This window comes from Vitis riparia, chromosome 13 (assembly GCF_004353265.1).
Source record: "Vitis riparia cultivar Riparia Gloire de Montpellier isolate 1030 chromosome 13, EGFV_Vit.rip_1.0, whole genome shotgun sequence".
NCBI lineage: Eukaryota > Viridiplantae > Streptophyta > Magnoliopsida > Vitales > Vitaceae > Vitis > Vitis riparia.
In genome coordinates this window covers 6319807-6331886 of record NC_048443.1, presented here as the reverse complement: position 1 = coordinate 6331886, position 12080 = coordinate 6319807, and the positions used below count along the sequence as shown (strand labels likewise).

The following is a 12080-nucleotide window of genomic DNA, read 5'->3' as shown; positions in this document are numbered from 1 at the left end:
GCCAACTAGTTGGAGATTCTTTTCAAATGCAAGCCATGTCATGGCCACGTGGATGTCCAGGTGAAGGTGGGCTTGGTGGTGTGTTGTATTATCTAGCTAAAGTGAAAGTTCATTAAGATAAATGTGGAACATGAGATTAGTTATGGTTTGGGCCCTATTAGATATGAGGATTACTTTTCAAAAGAGGGCCCAAACCATAAAGGTCAAAAGTGGGGGCACCATTTGTGCAATTTTGTGAAATTAGGCCGGGTTAAAATATTAAAATCTCTAAAAAAAAAAAAGGGTAAAAAACCGATTACCGGTAAAGGAGGTGGAAAGAATTTCCACGTGGTAAAAAGAAGCGGAAGTTCGATTACTGAGGGCTAAGCTAGAGTGCAAGTAACCCTAGGGAAGTGTATATAAAAGAAGTGGGAAGGGTTTAGGGTTTAAGAAGACATCACCAATGGAGGACCCAGAAACAGTAGACCGTGAATTTAATGACGAAGAAGAAGAAGATCAGGATGAAGATTGGGGGGACTGGGGAGCAGACGACAATGAAGAAGAGGAGTCGAACCCAGATTTCCTGTGTTTGTTCTGCGATTCTAAGTACAGTTCTTGCGATGCTCTCTTCGAACACTGCTCTTCCATTCACCACTTCGATTTTCTCAGTATTAGGGAAACCCTAAGTTTGGATTTCTATGGGTCATTCAAACTCATCAACTTCGTCAGGTCTCGGGTGAGCTTTCATTTATTCTCTTAAAGCACCCTATGTTCGGTTGCTAAGAAAATTGATTGGTTCCACTTCTTGGAGAATGCTTTTCTGAAAACGGTTCTGTGTTAATCGTTTTTTTTTTTTTTCTCTTCAAATTGCTTCCTTTGCTCCGTTTGTTGTTTGTTTGAATTTCACAGAAATCTGTCTTCCCCTGTTTAGTTGTCAGGAAGAGGGAGGAAAGGAGAAGAAAGTGAAATTGGCAGTTTTATGTTTTCGGTTCTGCTTTGAAGTCTGGTTGAGTGGAGTTTTACCTTTTATTTTGAGTTTTGTTGGGTCTCCAATGAATGTTTATCTATGCTTCATAAACTTTAACTTCTATCTTTTCTTGGCAACCAAAGTCACATTTTTTGTCTTTTAATAAATTGCAAAGTGTATTCACGGTTATGTTCCTATTATCAATATTCTGATTATATAATGATCATAAAATTTTGAAATAACAAGAATTTGGTATTGTGCTTATGGTGCTTTGGTTAACAAATATATTTGTAGGCTTGTCTGTTTTCATGGTTATATGGTTCCAATGTGATAATGGAACCTTTGAAAGATTCTTTCCTTTCCATGTGAATGAGAAATATAGTTATTAGCCAATTGGGTGTGACAAGATACTGCTACTGGATACTCATGGAAGCTCTTTGGACAGTTTGGGCATACACAGTTGAGTGTACCTATTGAAGGTACAAATAACAGAGGAAATTCTCATATTGTGTACAATTATGAGCTACCCAACTTGGATTTCCATAATACAGAGAAACTGTGATAGAAATTTTAAATACTTTATGGTAGGTATCAATTAGTGTCAGATTTCATATACTTATCATAAAATAAAATAAAAATTGTGTCAGATTTCATATGTAATATGCACATGGCTGATGATGCTTTTCTTGAAAAGTCAAGAAAAAGAGTTCAAAATTGGAAAAAACCATCTTATCCTATTGTGCTATAGCTCTATCTATGCATATTTACAATTTTGTTAAGTGCTTTTTGTACCTAGAAACAAATGAGTTGGTCTTGGTGTTTCTTTTATATCCTATGGCCATGAGTTGTCTCACAGGGAAGAAAAGTTTCAGGCCTGATTTGTAGATATTCACATATAACAGTGTCTGTCACTTGGCATATGGTCAAGGTACCCAGTTTAGAATTATTAGATGCTGAACCTTTTCCTTTCATGCAGGCAGGCTATGGCTGTAGGCCTGTATATATTTGGGTGGAGTCTGAGTGTTAGAAACCGTGTCGGGTTGTTTAGAAGGTGAGGTATGTGGTTAAGGGAAAATTTTCTCATCAATGGGTATTTGAGAGGGTCATATTGATACATGGGAAATTACTTTTAAGTTGTGGAGTCCTGTGAAGCATCAGCTCAAATCAAGAGCAGGGGATGGGATGCAATGTTGGGATGTAGATGATGCTGTTACAGCTGCCTATTCCTTGATTCCCAAACCTTTTGGCCTTGGCTAAGAACGTGCGTGGTCAAACGAAAGAGCAAGTCTCCTTGTGATTGTCTTCTTCAACTGAAACTTTCAAGACTGGGCACTTATTACAACCAACTTGCTACTTTATATTGCTTTATGCTTGCTCAATGACAAATATTGAGTGTGAGAGTTTAGATTTGGGGTAAGGCATATGGACCATTGTAATTGGATACTACAATGTTCAAGTGTCCCCTTAAGAATATGTGGAGTTCCAAATCTCCCTCTAGACTTCACTTGTCATTGTTATCCACTGCTACTGTTCAACTCATTCTTTGGAGATAGGTGGAAGGCTGATTTTGCACAGGTGGATTGCTTTTCATTACATCTTCAATTTGCTCCAATGAGATTGGTCAATCGCTAGAAATTGCTCGGTTTATGGTATTTTGTGGCACCATATGAAATACCACCCATTAGCATAGATTATCTTAATGGAATACCTACTGTCCATTGACATGATCCTACATGGCAGGGGAGCCACATCCTGTATGCTTCAAGACTTACATGACAATGTTCTTATTTCTTCTAAGTTAATGACTATCATCTGATATGTGAAACTTTAACCCTAACCAATCATATCCTGATCTGATCTGTTACCATCTATGTAAATTAGAAGGTGACAGTTCATTGCATCCCTTTATTCTGTTTTTTATTTTAGATATCTTAAACTTTAGTGGTTGACGGGGAGTAAATGTTACTATTACTTTTCTGTTTTTTGATATTATTTAATTAGGATATAGGTATTTATCGAGAGAGATGTTGATGGTAGTTCTTCTAATTTGCGAAGAAGATGGGATTTTGTAAACTTTTACATCTATTGTGTCTTAGTTTTCTTTTGTTGCTTTTTTTAGTTTAAGAGAATCAGATATTCTTGTCATTATAAGTTGCAGAAGTTTATAAAGAAAATTGTCTTTGCTTCCTTGAAGGCAGCTGTTCAATTTTCCTTTGCTCACGAATCAATAATTTTTACGACATGCAATAATTTTGTCAATCCAATCATAAGGAAGTCACATTAAGGGGTTTCAATGCATTTTCATCTTCCAAGTTTGTTTATAAATTTTTAATCAGCATAATATAGTATTTTATGTTTTTGGATTTGTGAGCCAACAAAGAGAATAATTTACTGCAAAACTTAATGTTAATGTCTAACTAGTTGCTTTTTGTTTGTCTTCTATGTTTCCAGGTGGCAGAAAATAGGTGTTGGAGTTGCGGGCTTGTCTGTCAGTCCAACCAAGATCTTCAAACTCATTTACATGAAACAGCCAATTTTGAAGAGATTAAACTGCATTTGGATGATGATAAATATCTAAACCCTTTCATGCAAGAGGATCCCCTTTTGTACAGTTTTAGTCAAGATGAAGAAGGTGAAGATGACGATGCTACTGCACTTGAAAAAGAGGAAATAATAAGGGATCTAAGGGAATTTGGAGGGATTTGCATTGATGATGGGGACATCATAGATGCCCTTGCATCTGATTTTGACACCTTGAATGAAGATAGAAGGGAGGGTGCATCTGCTTCCAATGGCTATTATGGCATGGAAAATATCTCAGAGAAGGAGATAGGCTCTTGTAGTGGTGCAAAAGAACACGTTGGTTCATTTAAAAGAAAGCCAAAAGATAAGCATTTGAGAGTTTCTTTTGCAAATGTTGTTTCAAAGGAAATCAAGAATGTGAATGAGAATTATTTTGGGGCATATAGTTCATTTGGCATCCACAGAGAGATGATAAGTGATAAGGTATTTGATTTATGTCTAGTTTTGTAATAGAAGTGAACTTGTACTTGTTTTAATCCATGTTCGACGGTGTTTCAAATTTTCAAGCAAATTATACTATCATGGAAATTCTGTTTATGCAGGTAAGAATGGATGCTTATAGGCAAGCTATCTTGAATAATCCTTCTCTCATGAAAGGTGCAACTGTGTTGGATGTAGGTTGTGGGACTGGCATACTGAGGTGAGATAGCTTTTTAGTTTCTGGTTGTATTGTTAAATTTTTTTTGTGCCATATGCCAATAAATTAGGATTCATTGTCATTCATAAAGTTGTGGATTGAAATATTCAATTTGCTGCACGCTTTCTGGCTCCATATTTTACACTTTCCAATGTTGTTTTTCACATTTGTCTGTGATGTGAATTCCCAACTTATTGTATGAAGCCCACCCCCAATACTATCAACTTCCTGCCTCCATATTTTATTTTCATAAGTATTGTTGTGACCATCTCCATTTCTAATCATAAAATTTTCTTCATTGGCAGAAGTCGAAAAGTTTCTGTTCTTTTTCCTTGTCCTTTTTTTCCTCTTCCTTATACAAAATTATACTTGCATTTTGTAAGGTATCAGGAAAGTTTGCTGTAGAATACAAAGGACAAGAAAAAACGTGATAGACACCTTCCTATAGCATTAAGCCTTTGGCTCCTCATGCCTGAAGAAATAGATCACCAAAACTCAAGGGTCCATAAGAGCTTTAATAAAATCAACAAGAGATATGCTCTTTTCTTGTAACCAATTGATTTCTTGGTTCACCAACACAGGGTTTTCTGAGAAAGAGCAACCCAACCCCCTACCAAGGCCCACAATCTTTCACTTGTCCTTTTTCTCAATGCACAACATAATTAGCCTGTGGCTGTGCAAGTGCATCAAGCTAACATGAGAAGAAAATCTCATGATGACTTCAATTCCTGAAGCAATGGTTATGTGGTAAAAGATGAAAACTTACAAGGCCTTTTGCTAGTACAATACAAATATGAACCACTACTATCAGGCCCTTCAGTTCATTGAGTGCTCTACTAGAAATGTTTGATTTGCTTAGTGTTGTTGAATTTATTAGTGAAGGAATAACAGATTTCTTTTGTTGTCTAGAAAGGACCCTTATTTTGAAGGATGGTACTTGGCTCCACATTGGTGAGGAGGAACCTTGTATCCATTAAATAGTAAAATCTTAGACTTTAGAATCATATATTGTCAGTCCAAGCTTGCTCTTAAATATTTAAAGGACAAGCCTATTCCCTAGACCATTGGATGATCACCTACCATGTAGGGATGAGATTCCACCACATGCATGTGACACTGGGTACTGTTCAATTTTTGAAGTCCCTGGTAACACTGTTCACAACTTCTACTTCAAGTAATAAGGGCTTCTTCATCGGTTGATCAAGCTATGTTACCTGTAATATTTTCATGATAGCTCCATAATTTGTGTTGATTCTTAACAGCTGTGTGACTTAGTTGCCTCCTGATATGATCTGTCAAAGTTTTGCTTGAAAAATGTTTTGGAGTCACATTTTTCTCAGTAATATCTCCAAAATATTAGATGGGTGATCCATTCATGGAATCTATAAGATCTTTTATTCTTTGGCAGTTAATTGAAGTAGCCTATCTCTACATATTATTCATAGATAATGAGCCATCCTTTTGTCTATTTAATTTGGTATTGTCCAAAATTATTATTATTTCTCAGGACACTTTGCTTGGTTTATTCTTAATTTTTTCTGTGACTAGTCTCTTTGCAGCCCAAGCTGGGGCTTCAAGGGTAATCGCAGTAGAAGCCAGTGAAAAGATGGCTTCAGTGGCAACTCAGGTAGCATTCTTGATTTTATTGCTATTTAGACCATCTCTTTATTTCATCTACTGATTTTTCTCCGTTTGTTTTGTTTGTATAACTGCAGGTCGCAAAAGACAATGGCCTTTTGTGGAGTGCAAGCCCAAATGCAGGCAATAATCATTATACCGGGGTGATAAAAGTGGTTCAAGGTATGGTTGAAGAGCTTGATAAATCCATTGAATCCCACAGTATTGATGTGTTATTGAGCGAATGGATGGGATATTGCCTACTCTATGAATCAATGCTTAGCTCAGTGCTCTTTGCAAGAGATCACTGGCTGAAGCCTGGAGGTGCCATTCTCCCTGACACAGCAACTATTGTGAGTTCTCTACAACCTAGATCACTTTTTTAAATCTTACTCTTGAGTGATCTAGTTGAGCTTTGTGGTTTTATTTCTCCAATTTTTTCTTCTCCTTCTCAGTTTGTTGCAGGCTTTGGAAAAGGTGGTACCAGTATTCCATTTTGGGAAAACGTTTATGGGTTCAATATGTCTTGTGTTGGCAAGGAACTTGTTGAAGATGCTGCTCAAACTCCTATTGTTGATCTAGTGGACAGTCATGATATAGTTACAGATGCTGCTGTTCTCCAGGTCAGTGATTGGGTTTGGATTTAGGTGCTTACTTTCGAGTCTATTTTATCACACCTTTGTTTGGGCTGTGATGCCCATTTTATAAATTTTCTTATCTATTTTGACCTTACAAGGAATTAAATGGACTTTGAAAAGGGAAAAGCTTGTCTCCAAGAATATTCATACCACAGAAAAATCTCTTTCCTTGTACCCTCTGAATGCTACAATGGAAAACTGTTGGAGTCCACACGGGTTGATTTGTGGAAGTATGGTTGAATTTTCATGTAGGCATGCCTATCAAAAAAATATTTCTTAAGATTGTTTGATAGGATGGAGCATTGATCCATCATAGTTGTTTTTATGTCATAAGGTTGTAATTTTTTCTGAGGAGAACTCTAATAGGTCCCAAAACTGTGAACAAAATGAAATCATGCATTTGGTCTCGAGTCTGATCCAAAAAACAGGCCCCCCCAAGTTTAGAACTGCAGTTGCACTTGATGTTTATCATTATTCTGATACGCACAAACACTGTTAAGACAACCCTTTTTTTTCCTTCTGAATTTCAGACCTTTGATCTGGTGACCATGAAGCCTGAAGAAATGGATTTCACAGCAAGCATCAGATTGCAACCGAAGTTGGATCGTCCAGCTGACACCAACGCCTCCATGGATTTGGAACAGAAACCAACTTGGTGTCATGGAGTTGTCTTATGGTTTGAGACTAGTTTTACCAGTCGGTTCTGCAGAGAAACATCAACCATCCTCTCCACTTCACCATTCACTCCCAAAACACACTGGTCACAAACAATCCTCACCTTCAGAGAACCAATTGCAATGGCAGCTGGAAAACCCAATGCCAAGAAATCAGGGGGAGTTGGCAGTGATGCCTGCCCTGCCTCCAGCATCCATTTGCGAATCAGCATCATCCGTGCCGCCCAGCATCGCAGTATCGATATCTCCTTGGAGACCACAGGGATTGCCTGTGATGGTCGGAAGCACAGTTGGCCTGTCCAGATCTTTAATCTGAGCTAGCCTTCAAACTTATCACCTACGATAGCTGAGATAACCCAGCGGGCAATTTTCCATCTTTGCTGCCAGGAGGTGTTTAGTAGTTTTTTCTAGATCATTGTGCCTTTTATATTGTTTGGGCTATTGAGAATTTTGATAAAATTATTTCTAGATCTGTTTTTGGTTCATTTTGTCTCATTTGGAATTAAGTGTACATTAATGACCTGTGTTGTTTGGGTCAACTCTTAGATACCAATGGGAATTTTTTTTTTTTTTTGTGATATAATTGACTTTCACAATTATTATTTGGTGGTAATTTAACCCCAACCATTTGTAGGTTTCGCGTTTGGTTTCATCATGAAAAATATGAGAAAAAAATCAAATATAATTAAAATTAGTTTAAAATTTATATATTTTAAAATCATTTAATATCTTTATAAGATAAAAAAATAAGTAAAAAAAATTCAAAGAAATATATAAAAATAATTTATTGACTTTAAATTTATTTTTTTTTTTTTTCCTCTCAAATTTTATGGGAATTAAACATAGCATTTGGTGTCTTTCACTATACTAAAAGGCTTTGCAAATAGGAAAATTCTAATGTATCAATTGGTAGCTATTGAAGTTTAAATGTGGGTAATGTGTCTTATCTTTGCAAAAGATAAGACAATCTAGGATTTTCTTTCTCTTTATTTCTTAAACTCCATCCTCTTTCTCCAAAATCTTATTTATGTGAAAGTAATATTTTAAAAATGTTAAAAATGTTGATCATTTTTCCCTTTTTTTGTGGTTTTATTTTAAATATTAGAGATAATGTATTTTGGACTTCACTTCGGATTCTTAAACTTCATAGTAATTCAAATGACATACTTAGAGGGGGTTGAATAGGTGTTTACTTATTCAACTTAAAATTAGTTTAAGAGTCGTGACTTGTATAAAGCAAACTTAATTCTTATGAAACTAGAATACCTTGTAAAAGGACATATAATTTGAGAGCACTACATTTTTGCTAAATTAATTACTAATATGACATGAATACTTAGATTATTTTATAAATGTATGAAATTATTTTATTTGTTAGGAATATCATGTCATTAACTTGATCACCTCTTATGTATTGTTTAAATTGGGCCAATTATAAACTAAAATTTAATCTAGATATAGTAATTAGTTGCATGGAAGCTAATTTTAGGTAAAGTTTGTTACTTCCTCTTAACAAACTTCTTAGAAAAAAAGAGAGATATATCAAAGATGACATAAGATTGATCAGAAGACCAAACGTCTCATATACTTGGGTCTTTGGATAATTTGTTGCAAAAGTAATACATGTCTATTGTCATAGTCTATGATATTCTCTTTAAAGTTGTAAGGATTATTTAGGTGGTGTTTATTTTTTTAGCTTTTTGTTGAAAGCAACTTAGTTTTAGAATTTAGGTTGTTTATTTTTTTACTTTTTCATTACTTATTATAAACTTTTTACTAAACAGAAAAAGCCAAAATATATAGTTTTTTCTAAATAAAAAAATAATATATTGGTTTTTTTTTACTTTTTAATACTTAATAGAAATAAAATACTACAAAAACAAACAACCTAATATTTAACACTATTAAACATTAAAGTTCTATTTAGAATTAAGTAAAAAAACAAATACCATCGTAGTGATAAAGGTAAGTCAACTAGATAAGTTGCCCTTAGGACTATTATGAACACTAAGATTCATGTGATTCTAAAGATCTTATTGTATTCTTTTGAGATGGGTAAGAGGATTCTTAATTATTAAAAGGGTGTTCATATGAAAGTCAAAGGTGCTTCTAAAAAAAAAAAACAATACCAAATTAGAAAAGTTCATACAAAGGAAACTCAAGTGTAAAGGAAAGTACATATTATATTTTCATTATTAAAAAATAAAATTTGAGAGTTTTTTTGTTACTAAATAATAAGACTAAATAAATATATACTTAATAAATAAAAAAGTAAAAAAAAATCACGCATCCCTAATTTAAAAATATTCAATTATTCTTTTCATAAAAAATTTGAATAATTTGGCATGCTTAATCAACTATAAAATTATATTTTACCACAAAAAGAGAAAAAATATATTTATTATAATATTTAAATTCTCAAAGCTAACAAGTACTTTTCCTATTTTCAAAAAGGAAATAAAAAAACTCAACTTCATTCCAATTTTGAATAATTATCATATGCTATAAAATCCATAACCCTAAAATATGCAAATATTCATTTTTTCTTCTTTTATCAAATTTTTGAATAATTTGTCACTGCAACTGTCATTCAAATGGAGAGGAACACATCTGGCAGTTGGGGAGTTTACAGCACTAGAACATAATAGTGTTAATTCATTTATATATTAATAAACTGTCCAAAAATTCCAATATTTTAAAATTATCTAATTTTTAATTTAAAATTCTGGTTAAATAAATCAAATGAATTACTATCATATGCCACTACCAAAATACAGGCACAAGTGCTATCATCCCTTGATCAACTAAAGTCTAAAACTCAGTGCAACCTCAAAGGCAACATTGCTAAGGCCACAGAACAGTAAATAGAGCTAGAAACCAATGCATCAATTGCAATTGAAGTGTAGGGTTATACATTCTAACAGTCAGACAGAGAAGAGTCTACTCTGCTTCTCAACATTGAAGTATAAACTCAACCCAAACCATTTCACCAAACAGTCTTAACAAGCAGAGAGAGACCAAAATCCTTGGGAAGTGCCTTCCAGCATCCAAACCCAGACCAAAATTTTCACCCACCAAAACTCCCATACACCCAAATTTCCCAAATCAAACACTTGGTGATCCATTGGATCAAAGATGCTCTGTGATTTACAGAACCAAGCACAGAATGGAGCAAGAAATATCAAAGAAAAGAAAAAACAAATTTGACGGTTCAAGTAAACATGATTGAACCAAGCACCCCCTAAGTCTATAAAAAAAACTCTAGAAATTAGAAATCGAAATTTTTTTCTAAATGTTGTGGAAGGTTTGATTGATTCGGTTTGAGAGAATCACTTGTTGCTCTGTAAGTAGCCGATGAATGAGTCTTTAGCTTTGCAAAGCAGATAGAAGCGTCGAGCTTAAAGAATGAAATTCAAGGGTAAAATAGTAATTTTAAATTATTTTATATTAATTCATGGGATAAATGAATCAAAATATCACATACTTGTGAAAAATTCAAATCCCACTCATAAATGAGATTTGATTTTTAGCGGAATCATGTTTTATTTCATTCCTACTTATAAAAGATTCATCCAAACATGAGAATGAAGGAGAGAACGAATAAAATGTCCATTCCCACTCCCCATTCTCATGTACCAAACACCCTCTAAAAGATTTGAAAAGATCCTCTTTTTAAATTCTCAATTTAAAGTTCTTTTCCAAATTAATTTTATTATTTAAACCTTACTTTAAAATTCCTTTCCAAATCATTTTTATCATTTGAAAATATTTGTCCATTTAAATTCTCAATTTAAAATTATTTCCAAATTAATTTTATTTCTAAGTTTCATAAACCCACTCTATACCTCTCACATCATTATCCTCAAATATCTCAACCATACTTACCTATTTAATTCAGACTTGATTTTACACTAACTTTGAATCTTCCAAAAAGTGTAGATTGCATAAATGTACGCAAAGTCTTAAACCCGAATGGATGGAACAAAATTATCAACTTAATTTGAGTACCCTAATGCACTAACAAAAAGAATTTCATAATGTATGTTACTATATGATACTAGATAGAAAGTACCTATGATTCTGAATTTTCTAATTGACATCTGAAGCTAATAATAATGAACATAAATATATGAATATTATTGCAAATAACATTTCTAGGGGAAAGAGGCAAAGGCCAAAGGCAGAGTCTGTAACTGTACGAGGACTTATGTGCAGCATACATGATACAAAGTTTCACTGGATACACAGAAATCTGAAACTACAACACCATTGATTTGAAAAATAAAACATAAAGATGACAAAGACCATACAGAGACCCAGCATTCACAATGTTGGGCACCATAAGTTACTTTAGAAGGTAGATTTTCCAGAAGATGTCAAGCTTTGACTTCACTCTCTTGGACGTGCCAGCCAGAGAGAACTCAGAGCACGGAGTCGGGAGAAGTAGTCATGTATTGCAAGGAGCGCACGAGCTGACTGGCGGGTTGTCAGTATGCGATGCATCTGTTGTAGCGTTTGTTGTCGTAGATTGTCAGCCTGGAATTAGTAATGCAATGAAAAACAAACTTTTTAAGAGATTATAGATACCAAAGAATGGGGATTTGTATGCGCAAAAGGGTTTTTTACAACACTCTAGACTATTATGCATGATTCCCAGTCCTCCAAAATCTGTAGCCATTGCCAAACGCTAATTTGGAGCTTGAATCAAGATGACACTAGTGCTGAATCACATCTGTGTTACATGGGCTCAATCCCTATAGGAACCCCTTGGACCAAAATGAATTGAATTTTTGTAAGATGAAATATCCAATGAGTAAAATTTCTTGGAAGGAACTACAAAATTGTTCTCTCTACCTGCATTGGAAACAATGCGTATGTAGAAAACCTATTCCATACCCAAATCCTGATTACTTACCTTGAAGTGTACATCTAGCACAGAACTACATTACCATTGATGGGTTGCAAGATATACGGTTCTAAAAGTT

The 12080-nt window shown here is 34.3% G+C and overlaps 2 protein-coding genes across 8 annotated transcripts in view; one reads left to right on the top strand and one right to left on the bottom strand.

Annotated features, from left to right (window-relative positions):
• Nucleotides 1–421: 421 nt before the first annotated feature.
• LOC117929118 (probable protein arginine N-methyltransferase 3) lies at nucleotides 422–7668 on the top strand. The gene is made up of 7 exons (XM_034849333.1): nucleotides 422–715; nucleotides 3398–3952; nucleotides 4072–4169; nucleotides 5715–5793; nucleotides 5882–6136; nucleotides 6239–6406; nucleotides 6952–7668. Exons 1-7 carry the CDS (start codon nucleotides 443–445, stop codon nucleotides 7414–7416), a joined length of 1893 nt encoding a protein of 630 aa, XP_034705224.1. The 5' UTR covers nucleotides 422–442; the 3' UTR covers nucleotides 7417–7668.
• A 3534-nt stretch (nucleotides 7669–11202) lies between these two features.
• Nucleotides 11203–12080, bottom strand: part of LOC117928058 (transcription factor TGA2.2-like) — a 30148-nt gene continuing 29270 nt past the window's right edge. For 6 of the 7 annotated variants that reach the window (XM_034847831.1, XM_034847828.1, XM_034847827.1 and 3 more), the window contains one exon: nucleotides 11485–11631. In XM_034847831.1, the coding sequence (XP_034703722.1) occupies nucleotides 11485–11631 (147 nt within the window). Of the gene's footprint in view, nucleotides 11632–12080 lie in introns of all 7 variants that reach the window. The other variant, XM_034847830.1, reaches the window with a different exon arrangement.

Bases quoted from the DNA above. Each gene is read 5' to 3' on its own strand.
- LOC117929118 (XM_034849333.1), top strand. From the start codon at position 443: ATGGAGGACCCAGAAACAGTAGACCGTGAATTTAATGACGAAGAAGAA. The intron at 716-3,397 runs GTGAGCTTTCAT...CTATGTTTCCAG, and splicing joins TCAACTTCGTCAGGTCTCGG to GTGGCAGAAAATAGGTGTTG. The intron at 6,137-6,238 runs GTGAGTTCTCTA...TCTCCTTCTCAG, and splicing joins TCCCTGACACAGCAACTATT to TTTGTTGCAGGCTTTGGAAA.